Here is a 16,103-nt window from a genome sequence, read left to right as displayed (position 1 = left end):
GGCGGCGCCGGCTCCCGCGCAGACTGTGTTCCGGGCTCGCGGCCGCCCGTCCGGCGCTCCGCCGCTGCCGCGGCCCCGCCGCCGCAGCCGTCCACAGCCACGGCTTCCCCCGCCCGGCGCCATGGCCGCTGCGGCCGGGGACGGCGCGGTGAAGCCGCTGCAGTGCGCCATGAAGCTGGCCAACGGGGCCATCGAACTGGACACCGGCAACCGGCCCCGGGTGAGGCGACACAAAGCGAGGCGGGGGCGGCGGCCGAGGGCGGGGCAGGCGGGGCAGGGCCGCGGGAGGGGGCGGCGGCAGGGGAAGGGGAGCAGGGCCTGCGGCGGGGGCGGGGGCGGGGCCGGGGCCGGGGCCGGGTGGAGGTGGGCGCGTCTCGGACCCCCTCCCGTCGCGGTCTCGGGGGCGCTGGGCGTGGGCGGCGGACGTGACCTTGGACAGCTCCCAGCGCCGGGGGTTAGAGGGGCTTCGCGAGGGGCTTCGCGAGGGGCTTGGAGGCAGCCCTGCGAAATGTGTTTGGCAAGCGATTTCCTGAGCGATGTGTGCTTTCCCGGGAAGACCCCAAGGGACGGCATCGTGGGGAGGCTACGCTGGGCTGCTCCGCGACGCGTCTCCCGCAGAACCGGTTCGGAGGGGACGCGGGCCGGGCAGTGGGCCTGTGACTGGCGGGTCACTGTCGGGGTGGAGCAGCAGGCCGGGTCCCCATGCACAGCCCCAGTGGACAGCCCCGGAGGACAGCCCCGGAGGACAGCCCCCGCGCACAGTCCCAGATGACAGCCCCCATAGACAGCCCCAGAGGACAGCCTCCGTGGACAGCCCCTATGCACAGCCCCAGAGGACAGCCCTCATGCACAGCCCCAGTGGACAGCCCCAGAAGACAGCCCTCATGCACGGCCCCAGTGGACAGGCCCCGTGCACAGCCCCAGAGGACAACCCTCATGCACAGCCCCAGAGGACAGCCCTTGTGCACAGCCCCAGCAGGTCTTCAGCCTGCTGCTTGCTCTGAGCCAGTGTTCTAGGACCATAGGTGCCCACATGGGTCAGAAGTCCTTTCTGGAACCCATTTCCCCTACTGGGCGGTGTAGCCCTAGATGGGGCTCCTGAAGGCACTGGTGCCACCACCGGACACCAGGCTCGGACTCAGGCCCTGAAAATGTTCAGATCCCTGGCATGTTAAATGTTCAGACTGGCAGCAGTCTCATGTGGGGGATGGTGGCGTGCTCAGGAAAGGGACTGCCCACAACTGAAGCCACATAGCGATTTCTAAGATTTGCAACATCTCCCTCAGTAACCTCTCTGGAAATTTTTTATTTTTTATTTAAGCCCTAAGAGCCCCTGACTTGCATGGGAAGGGAACTTGTTGCAGAGTGAAAAACAATAGCAATGGTTAGGGCAGCTTCTCCTGGTGCACTGAAGGAGAATCTCCGTGCCTCTTGTGCCGGGGAGAGGCCCTGAATGCAGAGATAGGTGCCCTTCAGGTCAACAGAAGAGGGGTGCTCTTTGTGCATGACCTAGACCTGCAGGAACTAGCAGCAAACAACCCCAGGCTAGATGGCTCAGGTGAAACTCAAGAGATGAGCAGACACCATGTCTCTGTTTCCCGCAAGGGCATGAGGCAGGTCTGTTGGAACCGTTTGCCAGTACTGGCCTGACCCCTGGCATTTCTCTTCTCTGGGCCCAGGAGGCATATACAGAATACCTGAGGAGCATCCATTATATCTCCCAGGTGCTGCTGGAAGAAGTGGAAACCACCAAAGGTACAGCTCCCAGCCTCAGGACTTTCCTGTGCTGAACAAATTACAAATAGCTTAGCCCTTGGTGGGTCTCAGGCTTGAGGGTGTCCTGTGTCCTACCTGCTGGTCATTAGCAGAAGGTGAATGAGTGAGCATAAAGTAAGCATGAGCTGCCATTGTGTGATGTGGAAGCAGGAAGGGATGGGACCTAAGCAGAGACTGGACATCAAATCCCAGCTCAGGAAGGAGGGAGCTGTGGAAAGGTCAGGGGCTGCTGGCAACACTCTTAGCAGAGGGATGTGCAAAGGCCCTGAGATGAGAGTGGATACTGGGTACAAGGAAGAGTAGGTGAGTTGGGGCTGTCATGGCCTTGGGTGGAATTGGGGTCATTCTGGTGTAAGGGGAAACTTGTAGAGGCTTTGTGGGAGAGAGGCCAGCATGGAAGCAGAGCCTCCAGAGGCTACTACAGTGAGGACAGTAGTGGTAGAACCACTTGGAGATGGAAGGAGTGTAGGGCTTGAGGATGTTCTTTAAAGGTGGACCTGATTGGGACACCTATGTGGCTCAGTGCTTGAGTGTCTTTGGCTCTGAGTGTGACCCTGGGGTCCTGGGATCAACTCCTGCATTGGGATCCCCACAGGGGGCCTGCTTTTCTCTCTGCCTGTGTCTCTGCCCCTCACTGTGTCTCTCATGAGTAAATAAAAAAAAATAAAATTGGATAAAAATAGGGGCGCCTGGGTGGTCCAGCAGTTGAGCATCTGCCTTTGGCTCTGGGTGTGATCCCAGGATCGAGTCCCACATCGGGCTCCTTGCCGGGAGCCTGCTTCTCCCTCTGCTTGTGTCTCTGCCTCTCTCTGTGTATCTCTCGTGAGTAAATAAATAAATACATATTTTTTTTAGAAAAGGATAAACATAAAGGTGGACCTCACAGATTTGCAGGGGGGAGGGTGAGCCACTGGCTGGTGGGATGGGGGAGTTGAACTGCTGGGGGGAAACAGTGAGGTACAGATTGGTGACCCAGAGAGTGGCAGGAGCCGACTTGTGTGGGATGAAGAGAGAGCTCCAGCATGAGCATATTGTGCTTGAAGTGCTGAGCACCTTGGTGGATATAGGGCCACGTTGTTTAGGGGGGTGGGCTGCGGGGTCGTGAGGAGCCAGGGAGCTTAGTAGAGCTCTGGGCACTCCAAGACAGGCCTCGCAGGAGAGCACAGTGCCGTACCCAGGAGGGTGTTCTGGAGAGGTCAAGGAGCCCTCAGAGAAGGGCTCGACATGAGGGTATGAGTGAGGGGAGTTTCATTGGGAGTCAAATGACTGAAATAGGATGTGGTGAGAGGCTGGCTATAAAGGGAACATTACTTCGGTTGGAAACTAAGGCTGGTGGGGTCCAGTTCCTTCAACATGACAGAAGTGATCGCCAGAGAGGGGAATGCAGAACAGAAGACCTGCGGATGTGCCAGGGCTGGGGTCAAGCAGAGCTAGAGGACAGGAGACAGGTGACAAAGTCATCTCTGTGAAATGGTCTGTGGTCACTGCAAGGCCCACCTGGAGGGGCTGTAAGTACAAGGAAAGCCATTGTTGAGAAAAGGCCTGGTTAGGGAGAGAGGGGGCTCTGATGGTCCCGCTGGGACAACAGGACAGCCAGATGTTAGGCAGGCCAAGCGCAGAGCCCACACAACTTCAGGAGGTAAACCCAGGGCAGATAATCAGAAAGGAGGGGATGGTGACCTAGAGGTCAGAGATGAGGAGGGAGATAGGCTTGTCCTTGTTTTTATCTCAGCAAGAATCTACTGAGTAATAAAGGTGATAATGACCAACTTTATTGTCTCTTGATCCCCAGAAGGTGGAGAAATTGTGGCTCCGGACACCTCAAAGATGCTGAAACTGGCTGAGCAGTGTCTGGAGAGGGCCCAGTCCACAGCCGCCAAGCTTGGTGGGTCTCCAGCAGATCTTCATGGGGCATCCCCCTGCAAGTCTGCATCTGTGTGGAACATTGGACTCCATGCTGCCCCTTGCTGACATATGTCTTTCAGGGAAAACACACCTGAAGCCAGCTATGCCTGTGGCTGCTCCTGTCCCCCCATCTACCAGCCGACATCGCCGGGTGTACTCAGACGAAGGGGGGAAACTATCTCCGTTTCTGCCGCCTGAGATCTTCCAGAAGCTTCAGGTGGTAGAGTCACAAAGTTCTAAGAAGTAAGAGGGGGCAAAATGGAAGGTGGGCTGAGCCTAGGTTTGAATTCCAGGAAAAGTGAGCTAACCATGATGATTGATTGTAGTTAAAATGGGTTGCGGAATGGAAATAGCCACCTGCTTGACAAAAACAAATGTAAATCCCCTTTGCACAAAAGCATGTGCATGAATGACACACAGAGATAAACAGAAGGAGAAATGAGAAAGTTACAGAGTAATCGCAGACACAGACTTGGAAGTATTCAGGTGTGGTTATCATGAAACTATCACACTCCTTGTGTTTGCAGAAGTAAAAAAGAAGTTTGAAAACAGCTCCAGGGAACAAAAACGCATAAAATCTGACCCAGCAAATGAAGAACCAAGTAAAAACAAAATGAAAAATATAATGCCAACATTGTTTTAAAGACTAAAAGAAGGGGATCCCTGGGTGGCCCAGTGGTTTAGCGCTGCCTTCAGCCCAGGGCATGATCCTGGAGACCCAGGGTCGAGTCCCACATCAGGCTCCCTGCATGGAGCCTGCTTCTCCCTCTGCCTGTGTCCCTGCCTCTCTCTCTCTGTGTCCCTCATGAATAAATAAAATCTTAAAAAACTAAGAGAAAACAATAACAACAAATTACATCTTCCAGTGAAAGTCCACACTTGCATAGGAAATGAGTGGTCGATTTTATAACAACAGAGTAGACATAGTTGCTGAAAGAATGAGTGAATTGGTTAAAAGGTCAGTAGGTACCGAGAATGACTCAGAAGGGGAGGAAAAAAAGAGAGAGAGAAGATCTAACACAGGAATATCGGAGTTCTGGAAAAAAGCAAACAAAATGGGAGAGGCATTATTTGAAGACCTAACAGGATATAAGTTCCTTTTTTTTTTTTTCCTTTCTGTTTTAAAGATTTTATCTATTTGACAGAGAGAGCATGCAGCACAAGCAGGGGAGTGGCAGGCAGAGGGAGAGGGAGAAGTAGGCTCCCGCAGAGCAGGGAGCAGAGGCAGAGCTCAATCCCAGGACCCTGGGCCAATCATGACCTGAGCCGAAGTCAGACATCCAACTGACTGAGCCACCCGGGCGCCCCAGGGTATTAGTTTCTAGAACTGATAAACACACGCAGACATGGATACGAGAATCCTCACTAGGAAAGAAAGGACTGGCTCCTCCTGGCCCACCTGCTGACAAGCCTTGGGGGCCGCTGCCACTGAGAGGGTCCCGGCACCTCACTTTTGCCTGTGCAGTTTGGGGGCAGGGCCAGGCACAAGACTTCCAACCCAGGACAAACTCCCTCCTCAGCTGGGGTCCTCACAACTGACCCTCTCCCACCAGGAAAGCATGAAGATATGTGAGGACAAAAGTTTTTTTTTTTGAGCAGGGGGCTGTACTTTTGGTGGTTGTTTCTACAAAGTAGACATGGTTCTCTTTTTAATGGTGGCAAACTCATCTAGCTGTTTAGCTCACATGATGCCTTTAAGAAGTTTCATATTGTTCCCAAACATGTATAACCAATCTGCAAAAAAGCGCAATGTCCAGCTTCTCTTGAAAAATCAGAGGTCTTGGCAATTGCTGGTCTGGGTGAGCAGGGCACGGGTCTCCAGTCCACCCCAGACCTCCTCCCTCCTTTTCACTTCCTGCCTGCCCCCACCACCACCTGCTCATCTTCTGGTCTCAGGGCACTGTCAGGGAGGGTCCTCAGGTCACCAGAGCTTCCAGGTATTCCAGGGCTTCCTAGAGCCTGGACAGCAGCTTGTCACTATTGCAGGGAGCTGACACCTCTGGAGGAGGCTTCTCTGCAGAATCAGAAGTTGAAGGCGGCCTATGAGGCACGGATGGCCCGCCTGGACCCCAGCCAGGCCATGCAGAAGACATCCCTGGTGAGCGGGCCCCTGGGAGGGTCTGGGTTGGTGGTAGAAGAGGAACAGGCGGGACGTCTGGGTGGCTTAGTGGTTGAGCATCTGCCTTTGGCTCAGGTCGTGATCCTGGGGTCCTGGGATCGAGTCCCACATTGGGCTCCCTGCATGGAGGCTGCTTCTCCCTCTGCTTATGTCTCTGCCTCTCTATGTCTCTCATGAATAAATAAAATCTTAAAAAAAAAAAAGAAGAAGAAGAAGAAGAAGAGGAACAGTCCTTATCTCCTTCCCTTCCTAGACTCTGTCCCTGCAGCGGCAGATGATGGAGAACCTCGTGATCGCCAAAGCTCGGGAGGAGACAGTATCCTTTCCCTCCATACCTGGTGTCCTGAGCTGAGGGAGAAGGGGGTGGGGTGGGGTGGGGTGGGGACAGAATTCGTCCAGCTTCAGAGAGGCGTGTGCTTGAAAGACGTGTGCTCCTGTCCTGCCTGTCTCTGCACAGTCCATCCGATCCCTCTTACTACCCAGGGGCTCCTCTCCTGACCGTATCTCCTGGACGCCCAGAGATTCCATACAGGTGAGTAGGGGCTGCCTCACCAGACACCTCCTTGACTGCTGTCCCAGCTGCAGAGAAAGATGGAGGAGCGCCGGCTACGGCTCCAGGAGGCAGCCAACAGGTATGTTTGCTCCCATTGGTCTGGGGACAGCCGAGAGGACTGTGGGGACTTCTGCACCTGCCACCCAGCCTGAAGCTCCTAGCCTCGTCTCTCTCCCCAGGAGGTTCTGCAGTCAAGTTGCCCTGACCCCGGAGGAGCGGGAGCAGCGGGCCCTCTATGCTGCTATCCTCGAGTACGAGCAAGACCATGTGAGTCCTGGGAGCTGGGGGTGGGTTTGCTGTTTCGGGGGCCTGTTGCCATTGGGTCTTCCCTACACCCCAGAGAGGGCACAGACCATGTGGCACTGGTCTCCCCGGGTGCAGCCGTGGCTGGGAAGGACGCAGGGACCCGGCCATGTTCTCCAGAGTCTTCTGCCCTGCAGGACTGGCCCAAGCACTGGAGGGCCCAGCTCAAGAAGAGCCCAGGGGACCTGTCGCTAGTGACCAGCCTGGTCTCCCACCTACTCAGGTACCAGGGGCCTTCAGACCCCCTACCTTGCTGGCCCTGATGACAAACAAAAGGGTCAGAAAGGAGAGAGACAAAGGAGATCAGGGGTGGCCATACAGGGCGTACATGGGCTCCCTCAGATGGTCTGGGGTGACAGATGTCCCATCCAGCTTTCCTCACGGTCGTTCAGCAGCTCTCTTCTATCTTCTCAGAGGGTGGGTCAGACTTTATCTGCCACATTCACTCACAAGGAAACAATGCAAGACTCGGTCCTTCGACACAAGTCCTGTGGGGACATGTTGTAGGTGGGTGGATGGTAGGTGAGGGCGTGGCCACAGCGCTGTGCCCCCACACCTCTTCCTGTGCTCGCAGCATTCCCGACCACCCCATCTCACAGCTCTTGAAGAAGCTCCAGTGTGCGGTGTACCGGGCGCTGTACCCCATCGTGAGCAGGGGCGCTGTTGGTGCCGCCTCTGCCCCTGGCTGCTGCTCCTTGCCCCCGGACGCCGACGGGCTGCTGGCTCCTGGAAGCCGGCGGCTCCGGCCCTCACAGAGCCTCTACTGCATGCTATCCCCTGCAGATCCCAGCCCAGCCCCGCGGCCCCCAGATGGCACCCATGCCAGTCCCCCTACACCCCCTCCCCACACTGGCCCCCCCGAAAGAGGGCTGGACAGCAGCCCTGTGGGGCCTCCCTCACCCCTGGCGCACAGCTTCACGGCTGTACAGGGCAAAGACAGCTCCTTTGAAGACCTCGAACACTTCTTGGCTACTTCTGAGGGGTGGGGCCGGGGGCATGGGAGGCCACCTGAGCCCCAAACAACAGGGGTGAAGAAGGAGCCGCTGCTGGAGCAGCTGAAGAGTGCTGTGAAGGACATACACAACGCTATCGGTGAGGGCCAGCGTGCCTGCAGGACGGGTGGGTGGGTGAAGGGAGCTGCTCCCACTCTGAAGCCTGTGCCCAGTGAAATGCTTTTCACAGGCCTAGGATAGGCCCTGGGGAGGGCAGGCCTTCTTCTCGGCGGCCAGCCAGGCTTGATCTGCAGAACCCTCTCTGTCCACCGTTCTCTGAGGAGAACTCCATGTTTAGCAGACAGGAACATACCCTGCTCTGAGAGCAGGTGGGGCTGGCAGGGGCCCCGAGGTCTCCGATCCCAGGTTGTCTGCTCACTGGGCTGCATGGGGGAAGCATGGCCTGCCCCATCCCAGCCTTCTGTTTGGGGAAGATCCTCTGGCCACCAGGTGGTCCAGGCTGGCCCACAGGGCTGGACTCAGGTCATTCCCAACCAGCTTAGTGCTGACAGTGGCCTTTTCCATTTTGAGAATAGTGTGTGGATTCGCTAAAGGTTGGCACTTGGGGTAGCTGGTGACCCCCAAGACCTTCCAAGGAAGAAGGCTTCCAGGGTTTTCTAAGAAGCAGTGAGGGAGTCCCAGCAGTTGAGGAGCCTTGGTTCTCAAGGTCCATGCCTTCCAAAATCCCCCAATGGGTCTCCCAAGTCCCTGGGCTGAAGGTCTTGTTGTAAATGTGCTTCTAAAGCTCCTACCCCCGCAGCATGGAGTACAAACCCTCAGAAAGAGGCTGTCCTTTGCCAGCCTGTCTGATTAGCTCCTCAGGGGGGCTAGGCATGATCCTTGAGCTCTAGAGTGTTCTGGCCCCAGATCCCATGGATACAGGAGTGGGGACTTGAAGGGGAGAGATTCAGGCAGAGCCACTCCCCACCAAGCCAGAACACTGGTGCTGTCCACACCGAGCCTGGCTCTCAGTGGGTGGGAGAGGAGGGGACAGGTATGGGGCCCCCCTCAGACACTCCAGGCTGGCTGGGGATGACCTCCAGGGGCTGCCGGCCTGGGGCTGGAGGGCCCAGCCGTCCCCACAGTGCCATTGTGCCGGCTCTGCTCCCGGCAGACAGGCTGCTCTCGCTGACCCTCCTGGCTTTCGAAGGCCTGAGTGCGGCTGCCTCCAAGGACCGGTGCCTAGCCTGCATCGAGGAACCCTTCTTCTCTCCTCTGTGGCCCTTGCTGCTGGCACTCTACAGGTATGATCCCAGCACCGCCCCTCACAGGGCCTTCCCCTTGCTCCCCACCCTTTGCTGGCCATCCTCATATGCTTCTGGTTCTCAGGTGGTGCCACAGCCACCTCCTGTGACTCGGGGATACAGGGGATACAGCTTGCTTTCCCTAACCCTGCCTCCATCTCTGGGGCAGAGTCCCCTGGGCAGCTGAGCCTGGCCTGTCTCTGCCCCAGGAGTGTGCACCGCCTCCGGGAGGCTGCCCTGAGCAGGAGCATGGAACTCTACAGGAATGCACCCCCAGCAGCCATAGGCATACCCTCGAAGCTTCTCCCCCGGGACCTGGAGGCCACAGGAGCTGGTGCCTACCCCTACTGTGCTGCAGCCCAAGAGCTAGGCTTGCTGGTTCTGGAGAGCTGCCCCCAGAAGAAGCTGGAGTGCATTGGTGAGGGGGTCGCAGTTTGGGAGGACAGGAGGGAAAGAAAACAAGCTCAGATAAGGTGCCATCCCAGAGGGTGACCTAGAGTCTCTGCCTCTGAGCTGCAGACCTTACTCCTAGCAGATGGGGGCTGTGTCTCATGGGACATCCGTGGTTCGAGGGCATTACCTTCCTGAGAGAGCTTCTCAGCTCCGCCTAGCTCCAAGTGATGGGGTGGGGCGGGGGGTGAGTTGGCGGGGGAGGCGGTGCCTGGCCCCAGGGCTGTCCTGGGACTGGCTCCACTTAGCCCTCTCGTGAAGTTTCACTTCTGTGCCACAGTGCGGGTCCTGCGGGTCATCTGCGCCTGTGCCGAGGACTACTACCGGGCCCAGGAGGCTGCACCTGAGGCCAGACCCCAGCTTGGTGCTGCAGCCATGTGAGTGGGCCCTGAGCAAGTGGGAGACAGAGGCCTGGAGGAAAAGAGAACCCTCCATCCTGCCCCAAGCACCGGGGCCGCAGGTTCCCACCTAGATTCAGGCCCCTGGGCCCCAGCTGCAGTGAGCTTTGCAGGGCTTATCGTCCAGGAGAGGGGTGCAGCTCCAGCCCTCATGGCCGATGCATTCCCACCCCTCTGGGCAGGGCTGCTTAGGCATCAGGTACCACCTGGATAATTTGGGGAAATTTAGGGTTGCTTGTCCCAGGAGCACGTGCCTGGTGCCTCAGTACACACTTCGGGGAAATAGCCCTGGCCTCAGTGAACAGCGTACCCACCCCCACCCCCCAGGCCTGGGGTTCCTGAGTTATCCCTGTCCCAGTCTCCTGAGGTGAGGCAGGGGTCTTCTCTGCCTGATCTCTGATGCCTGGTCCTATCTGTGTCACCTGTACCCTCCTGTCCTGGCCCCCCTTGAGACCCGTAGCCCCCTAGCAGCTGTAGCGGCTCTGCTCACTGCCACCCTGCCTCAGGGGCCAGCATTACAGTGAAGACACCTGTCATTTGAACATTGTAGCTACCTACACCCAAGGGCCTGAAGGTAACAGGCAGGTGGAAATCAGAGTTGAGTGTGAGATCAGCAGGGAAGAGCTCCACCCCCACCAACCTCAGGGCCAGGAAATAAGGCCTCAGCTGCAGGGTGGGGTGGAGGGACCCCTTCACCAGTTTACATGTGGTTTCTGGGTGAGTAGCTATAGGTGTAAGAGTTGTAGGTTAGCCAGTGTTTCTGAGTCCCAGCTGCAGTCTCACACTTCCTCTCTCCTCTGTGTGTCTAAGGAGGCAGGGAGAATGGTGTTGCACATAGCTTTATGTCTCTGCAGGTATTAGTACCCAGGTTAGTGGGGGCAGGGCCACGAGGAGGAGCCCAGTGTGTGAGGCCTTCCTGGTTGGTAAACATACTCGAGCCACAGTCTTTGCTCCCGTGCTCTTCCCAGAGACCACCACCCTGTGAGCCCTCAGACCAGGGCTCTGCGTGTCCTGCAGGGCCTCCCTTGGTACCTTTTTAGTTTTCCTAGATGCCTCTTGTGCAGTATGCCAGGTGTCAGCAGAGTGCCTGGGACATGGGCCATCCCCTCCTTTACCCTGCTCCCCAGATGTGGGCACGCTTGTGGGGCAAGCTTGTGAGGTTGAGGCCACCCCCACATGTCCACTGTGGGGGCCTCCCCTTGTCCAGCCACAGGCTTTGCAGCACAGGGTCCCCATTTAGGGACAGGCTTGCTGCCTGTAGTGGCTGCCAGTGCCGCTGACCTGAGCCCACTCCCAACTACCCCCACACAGGTGGGCAGGAGGGGCACAGGGAGAGCAGCTGGCACTCTAGAGGCCGAGCTGGGGGCTGCAGGGCTTTGGGGATTGAGCAGCTGTACTGGCCCCCAGAGCCTACTGGCCAGCCATGCCTCTGCCCAACAGTGGTGCCGATGATCTCCTGCCCATCTTGTCCTTCGTGGTGCTGAGAAGTGGTCTCCCCCAGTTGGTGTCAGAGTGTGCAGCCTTGGAGGAGTTCATCCATGAGGGGTAGGAGCCCCCACCCGAGTCAGGCACTTGTGGGGTATGGGGCACGTGCTTCCAGCCCTTTCCCACCACCCCTTGCTCAGCATACTGTGTACGGGAACCGGGGCCCATCCCTTGAGCAGCATCTGCCTGAGGAGAGGGCTGTCCCCCAGCCCAGCCTCCCTGACAGATCCCTGTGGGGCCTCAGTGTCCAGGTCCTGCCCGACAAGTGCAGACACCCCTTCCAAAGTGCCAGGGGCCTCCTTGCCTCACCTGGAGGTGACAGATGCCACCTCTGCCTACCTCAGATACCTGATCGGAGAGGAGGGCTACTGCCTGACGTCACTACAGAGTGCCCTGAGCTACGTGGAGCTGCTGCCCCGGGGGGCTCTGGGCAAGTAGTGGAGGACCATCCAGAAGGCACCTGCTCTGGCAGGGTTGGGGCTCTGCAGCTCTGCACCTGCCCTGACATCCGCCCCCAGGGACTCGAGGAGGCACCTCATTTGCTCAGAGAGTAGAGCTGAGCTGAAGCAGCTCCTAGGAACGAGGCCTGTCTCTTTCTTGTCTCAGCCTGAGCCTTTCTTGTCTCAGCAGGAACACCAGAGCTGTGGGCTCCCTGGGGCCTGTGCACATGTCCTCACAGTCCCATCAACCCCACAGTAGGGAGGGGGCCATGGGCCTGGCAGAGGGCAGGTCTGGTTTCTCTCCCTTTCCATCTCTGGTGATAGTTGGCTTCTGGTGTCATCCCTTTTCTTGGTGGAGTCAAGATGAGAGCCTCTCCCCATCCCCTGCCCCCACCCCAAGGCCTGGGGCCCAGGTGGCTTGAAACTATACCGGTTTTTTTTTTTTTTTTTTTTTTTTCTGTACTGTTTACTTACTGGGTATTGACCACTCCATTCTCCTCTGGAGCCCAGGCATCCCCAGGGTACCCACTCACGTCTGGAGCCTCTGAGCCATTCCCACCTCGGCAGTAGGCATTGGCCTTCCTGGACCCCTGGCTGATTCCCACCCCCGCATGTCCCCTTCTGGGTCAGTGTGAGCCTAAGGATCAGTGCCTGCCTACAGCCCAGTGTCCACTCTGACTGTTACGTGCCCCGGGCAGCCATTGACACAGCCAAAAATAAAGAGGTCACTGATGTCTCATTCTGCATAGCTCTCTTGCTCACCATTCCATTGGCTACGTGGAGGCACAAGTAGCACAACTACTTCCCCTGCTGACCAGCCAGAGCCAGACTGTCCCTGAGATCATTAAGGTCTACCCCCGGACAAAACCCATCTCCCCAGGCACCCCCTGAACAGGAGAGGGACCCCCCTAGGGCTGCATCCTTGAAGATAATACATGCTCTGCAGGGCCTAGTAGTTTGGGCAGGACCTGTGACTGGGCCTCTTGACCCAAAGGGCTCAGAGAGCATCTTCGTTCTCTAGGTGGGAAACACATGGGGGTGCCCTGGGTCGTGATACGTGTTTCCCCTAGAGAGGAGAAAGCCAGCAGCCCAGCCCCAGCTGCAGCAGCATCTGCCAGGGAAGGAGGGATCTCTGGCAAACCTGAGTTGCCACTGAGGCAGGTGGTTTGGGCCCAGCCATGCCAGGGGCCAGTTAGGGGAGTGGTGTGCAGGTTCCCTGGGGAAGGGCTCTGAGGAAACAGCCCGCAGTTGGTGTTTATTGGGTGCTCTTATGAAGCAGTATTCCAAGTCCTCTGAGGTCTGTCCTCACAGGAATTCCATGAGGAACTGAGGTATGGACAGGGGAAGTGACTTCTCTAGGCTGCACCTCATGATGGCAGAGCTGGGTTTGAGCTCAGCAAACCAACTCAAGAGGCCATGGACACCTGTCGTCAAGACCCCAGTGGGCTGGGGCAGCTGTCATGTGTCAGGTGCTCTTGTGGCCTGGGGCCCCCTGCCCACCAGTGCCCCAGGAACAGACAAGCCAGCACCCATACATACACTTGTGTGGCCTTTGTCTCCTACCCTTGCCCTGCCCTTCGCTCCCTGACATTCTGGGTATGTTCCTGTTAAGTGTAGAGTTCTGACTACCCCAGGCTTGGATGAGAATCCCAGCCAACCACAGAACTCTGGGAAGAGGGGGTGACATCCATGCATCAGGCCTTGGCACTGACATCTCAGGGGTGGGATTTTAAAGGGCCCTTCATAGAGCAGATGGAGGATGAAAGTGTCTTCAGCTAAGCCTGACAGTTGGAGGTACCTGTTGGCTTTGCACTGGGGACTGCACCTTTGGGGATGAGCTGTCTCCTTGGCACCCTCTTTTAGACGCTGCTGTCAGGCTGTGCTTAGGCTGCTTTTTACTGTGTGACTTTGGGACAGTCCTTTAGCCTCTCTGAACCCATGACTCCTCCATAAAATGTATGAATAATTCACTCTTCCCCCTGGGAATCCTGCAAATCAACAAGAAAAAGGCAGCAGTCCGAAAAAGAAAAATAGCAAAGGCTACGAACAGTCTATCAAGGAGGAAGGTTTTTGTTTGTTTGTTTGTTTGTTTGTTTGAATATTTGAGAGCAAGAGGGAGAGAGAGCAGGCAAGCATGGGGAGGGGGAGGAGCAAAGGGAAAGAAAGAGAATCCTCAAGCAGACTCCATGCTGAGTGTGAAGCCCATTGAGAGACTTGATCTCACAACTCGAGATCATGACCTGAGCCAAAGTCAAGAGTCAGACACCAACTGAATGCACCACCTATGTGCCTCCATAGGAAGAAGTTTTAAAAAGATAATTAGCATAACAAGTGTTCAAAACCTTACAAATCAAGAAAGGCAAATTAACACAATAACAAGGTAGAATTTCACGTGCACTAGACTGGTAAAACCCAAAAGCTGGGTGAAGCCGAGCAAGGTGGGGTGCAGGAGCTGAAAACTATGCACACAGTGTGCCGTGTACTGGGCAGCAGATTCAAGAACTAGGTGCAGTCCTGGGCCAAGGCAAATACCAACTGACCCTCTGACCTAGCGGGCCTGTTCCTGGTTGTAGCCCAAGGTCATAAGAGGACACGTACACAGATGGGATCAGGCAGTGTGGCATCCATTCCCAGGAAGGTGGAGGGGAAGGTAAATGCACATGGTCCCACATGGATTGCTGTGTAACAGACCACCGCCCCCTCACACACACTGGCTTAACCACAACAGCAGTCATTTACTTTGCTTGTGAAACTTCCATTTGGGCAGGATTCAGTGGGGACAGCCTATCTCTGCATCCCAGCATCAGCTGGGTCAGCTTCCAGGTTGGGTGACCCCACATCAGGAGTTGGAATCCTCTAGAGCTTTGTCCACATGTCTACAGTAGATGCTTGTCACCTAGGACCTCAGTCAAGACTCAGGACTCAGAACTACATTCTAGGACAGAATGTGAGGCCTGCATTAGTTTCCTCTGGCTGCCATAACACAATGCCACAAACTGTGTCACATAAAACCAGAGAAATTTATTAAAGTTCTATAACCCAGAAGTCTGAATTCAAGATGCTGATGGGACCATACTCCCTCAAAGTACTAGAGCAGAAACCTTGCTTCCCTCATCCAGCTTCCTGGCCCTTGCAATCCTTGCTGGTAACTGTAGGCAGGCCCCCAATCTCTGCCTCCATCACCACAGACCTTCTCCCCTAAACTCTCATAACACCACCAGAGGTATTGGATTTAGGGCCCATCTTAATTCAGCATGACTTCAACTTGATTATATCTACAAAAAACCTTTTTCTAAATAAGCTCATATTCCCAGGATCTAGGGGGACATGGACTTGGGGGGACATTATTTAGTCTAGTGCAAGGTCTCTCCATGTGGCTTCCAGCTCTCCCCCAATAGGATGGCTAGATTCCCAGAGCAAACATCTCAACGAGGTATTTTAATGACTTATCCTGGGAAGCCAAACAATGTCACCTTCATTTTACAGGTGGAAGCAGGTGCAAAGACCTGCCCAGGTTCACATGTCACACCGGGAAGAGCCACATACACGCCCTAGAGTAGAAGCAACAGTTGGGAGCAATCTCCCAGAGTCTCATGCGGCAACAGAGACAGATGGTAAACACGTACTGAGTGCAGAACATCAGCTACATAGAGTTGAGGACACGATTTTGCACGCTCTGCCAGAATCTGCACCAAGAATGCAGCTGCACCAGTTAACAGTTCTCTTCGTTGGGGGAGCGGGGGCTGTGGCCTCAGATGATCAATTCCAGAGGCCTCGCATCTGAAGACCACCACGAATTCAGTGGTGAAGGTTAAGCTCAACCCTTCTGCGTACAAGCAAAAGAGGACCAGAGGTTAACTGTGTCCTCAGGGTTGGTGAGGCCCTAGGGCAGGGTTCAGGACACAGTAAGTGAAATACCTCCACGTTGAGTGCAGGCCAGCAACATGTGTCAAGATCACCAGCTTGGTCACAATATTTTTCTAAACGTCCCATCTGAAATATCTTAAGACGCACCTGCAGGGCACTGCCCAGACAGGTCCGATATCCATAGAGCGGCCTGGAGAGGTTAGGGGTCCAGAAATCAAGGAACAGAGCCTGCCCAAGGAGGAAGGTCTCAGAAGACGACCTTCCTTGCCTTGAGCAGGACCCCCCAAGGACTAAATCTCTCCCATCCATCCTCCACCCAGGTGGGCTTAGCGCACGGGTCAGGCACCTGGAAGCGAGGCTGGCCTAGTTAGGAAGGGTTTTCCCCCGCCCCCCCTTCCGCCTCAGGGACCCCCAGATGATGTTGTCAGGGAGCAGGAAGCTGAGCCCACAGAAGGACCCGGAGGCCGCTCCACCCACCTGAGGCTGCTGGGTTCCCCTCCCGTGCGCGCGAGCAGTACCCGCTTCCGCCGTGGCCGGCGCGGCCAGGCCCCAGCTCGGAGGGAGGGGCTGC

General features: G+C 56.4%; 1 protein-coding gene and 1 long non-coding RNA gene across 6 annotated transcripts; one reads left to right on the top strand and one right to left on the bottom strand.

The window, feature by feature from the left end:
- Positions 1-56: 56 nt before the first annotated feature.
- On the top strand, positions 57-12,404 carry VPS9D1 (VPS9 domain containing 1). Of its 5 annotated transcripts, none has more exons than XM_077891197.1 (15): positions 57-220; positions 1,680-1,755; positions 3,569-3,661; positions 3,762-3,924; positions 5,668-5,779; positions 6,054-6,116; positions 6,380-6,432; positions 6,515-6,620; positions 6,794-6,879; positions 7,231-7,748; positions 8,763-8,892; positions 9,102-9,310; positions 9,623-9,719; positions 11,181-11,285; positions 11,570-12,404. In XM_077891197.1, the coding sequence occupies exons 1-15, from the start codon at positions 122-124 to the stop codon at positions 11,661-11,663; spliced, it is 2,004 nt and encodes a 667-aa protein (XP_077747323.1). In that variant the 5' UTR covers positions 57-121; the 3' UTR covers positions 11,664-12,404. The 5 variants fall into 5 exon arrangements, with proteins under 5 accessions (XP_077747323.1, XP_077747325.1, XP_077747322.1 ...); XM_077891199.1 differs by having other exon boundaries at positions 58-220; positions 6,533-6,620; XM_077891196.1 differs by lacking the exon at positions 57-220 and adding an exon at positions 403-623 and having other exon boundaries at positions 1,606-1,755; positions 6,533-6,620.
- LOC144310365 (uncharacterized) lies at positions 10,301-16,002 on the bottom strand. The gene is made up of 2 exons (XR_013376064.1): positions 15,584-16,002; positions 10,301-15,491 (listed from the first exon to the last, which is right to left on the bottom strand). It is a non-coding gene; the product is annotated as an uncharacterized LOC144310365 (long non-coding RNA).
- Positions 16,003-16,103: the final 101 nt, after the last annotated feature.

The sequence above is a fragment of the Canis aureus genome, chromosome 3, assembly GCF_053574225.1.
Source record: "Canis aureus isolate CA01 chromosome 3, VMU_Caureus_v.1.0, whole genome shotgun sequence".
Taxonomy (NCBI): Eukaryota; Metazoa; Chordata; class Mammalia; order Carnivora; family Canidae; genus Canis; species Canis aureus.
The sequence above is the reverse complement of the archived record's forward strand: the minus strand, read 5'-3'. Positions and strand labels throughout refer to the sequence as shown.

What these genes read in the sequence shown, in the direction of transcription:
- VPS9D1 (XM_077891196.1), top strand. Translation starts at nt 509, where the DNA reads ATGTGTTTGGCAAGCGATTTCCTGAGCGATGTGTGCTTTCCCGGGAAG. An exon ending in TCGAGTACGAGCAAGACCAT is followed by an intron (nt 6,621 to 6,793) that starts GTGAGTCCTGGG and finishes TCTGCCCTGCAG; the next exon opens with GACTGGCCCAAGCACTGGAG. An exon ending in GGACATACACAACGCTATCG is followed by an intron (nt 7,749 to 8,762) that starts GTGAGGGCCAGC and finishes TGCTCCCGGCAG; the next exon opens with ACAGGCTGCTCTCGCTGACC.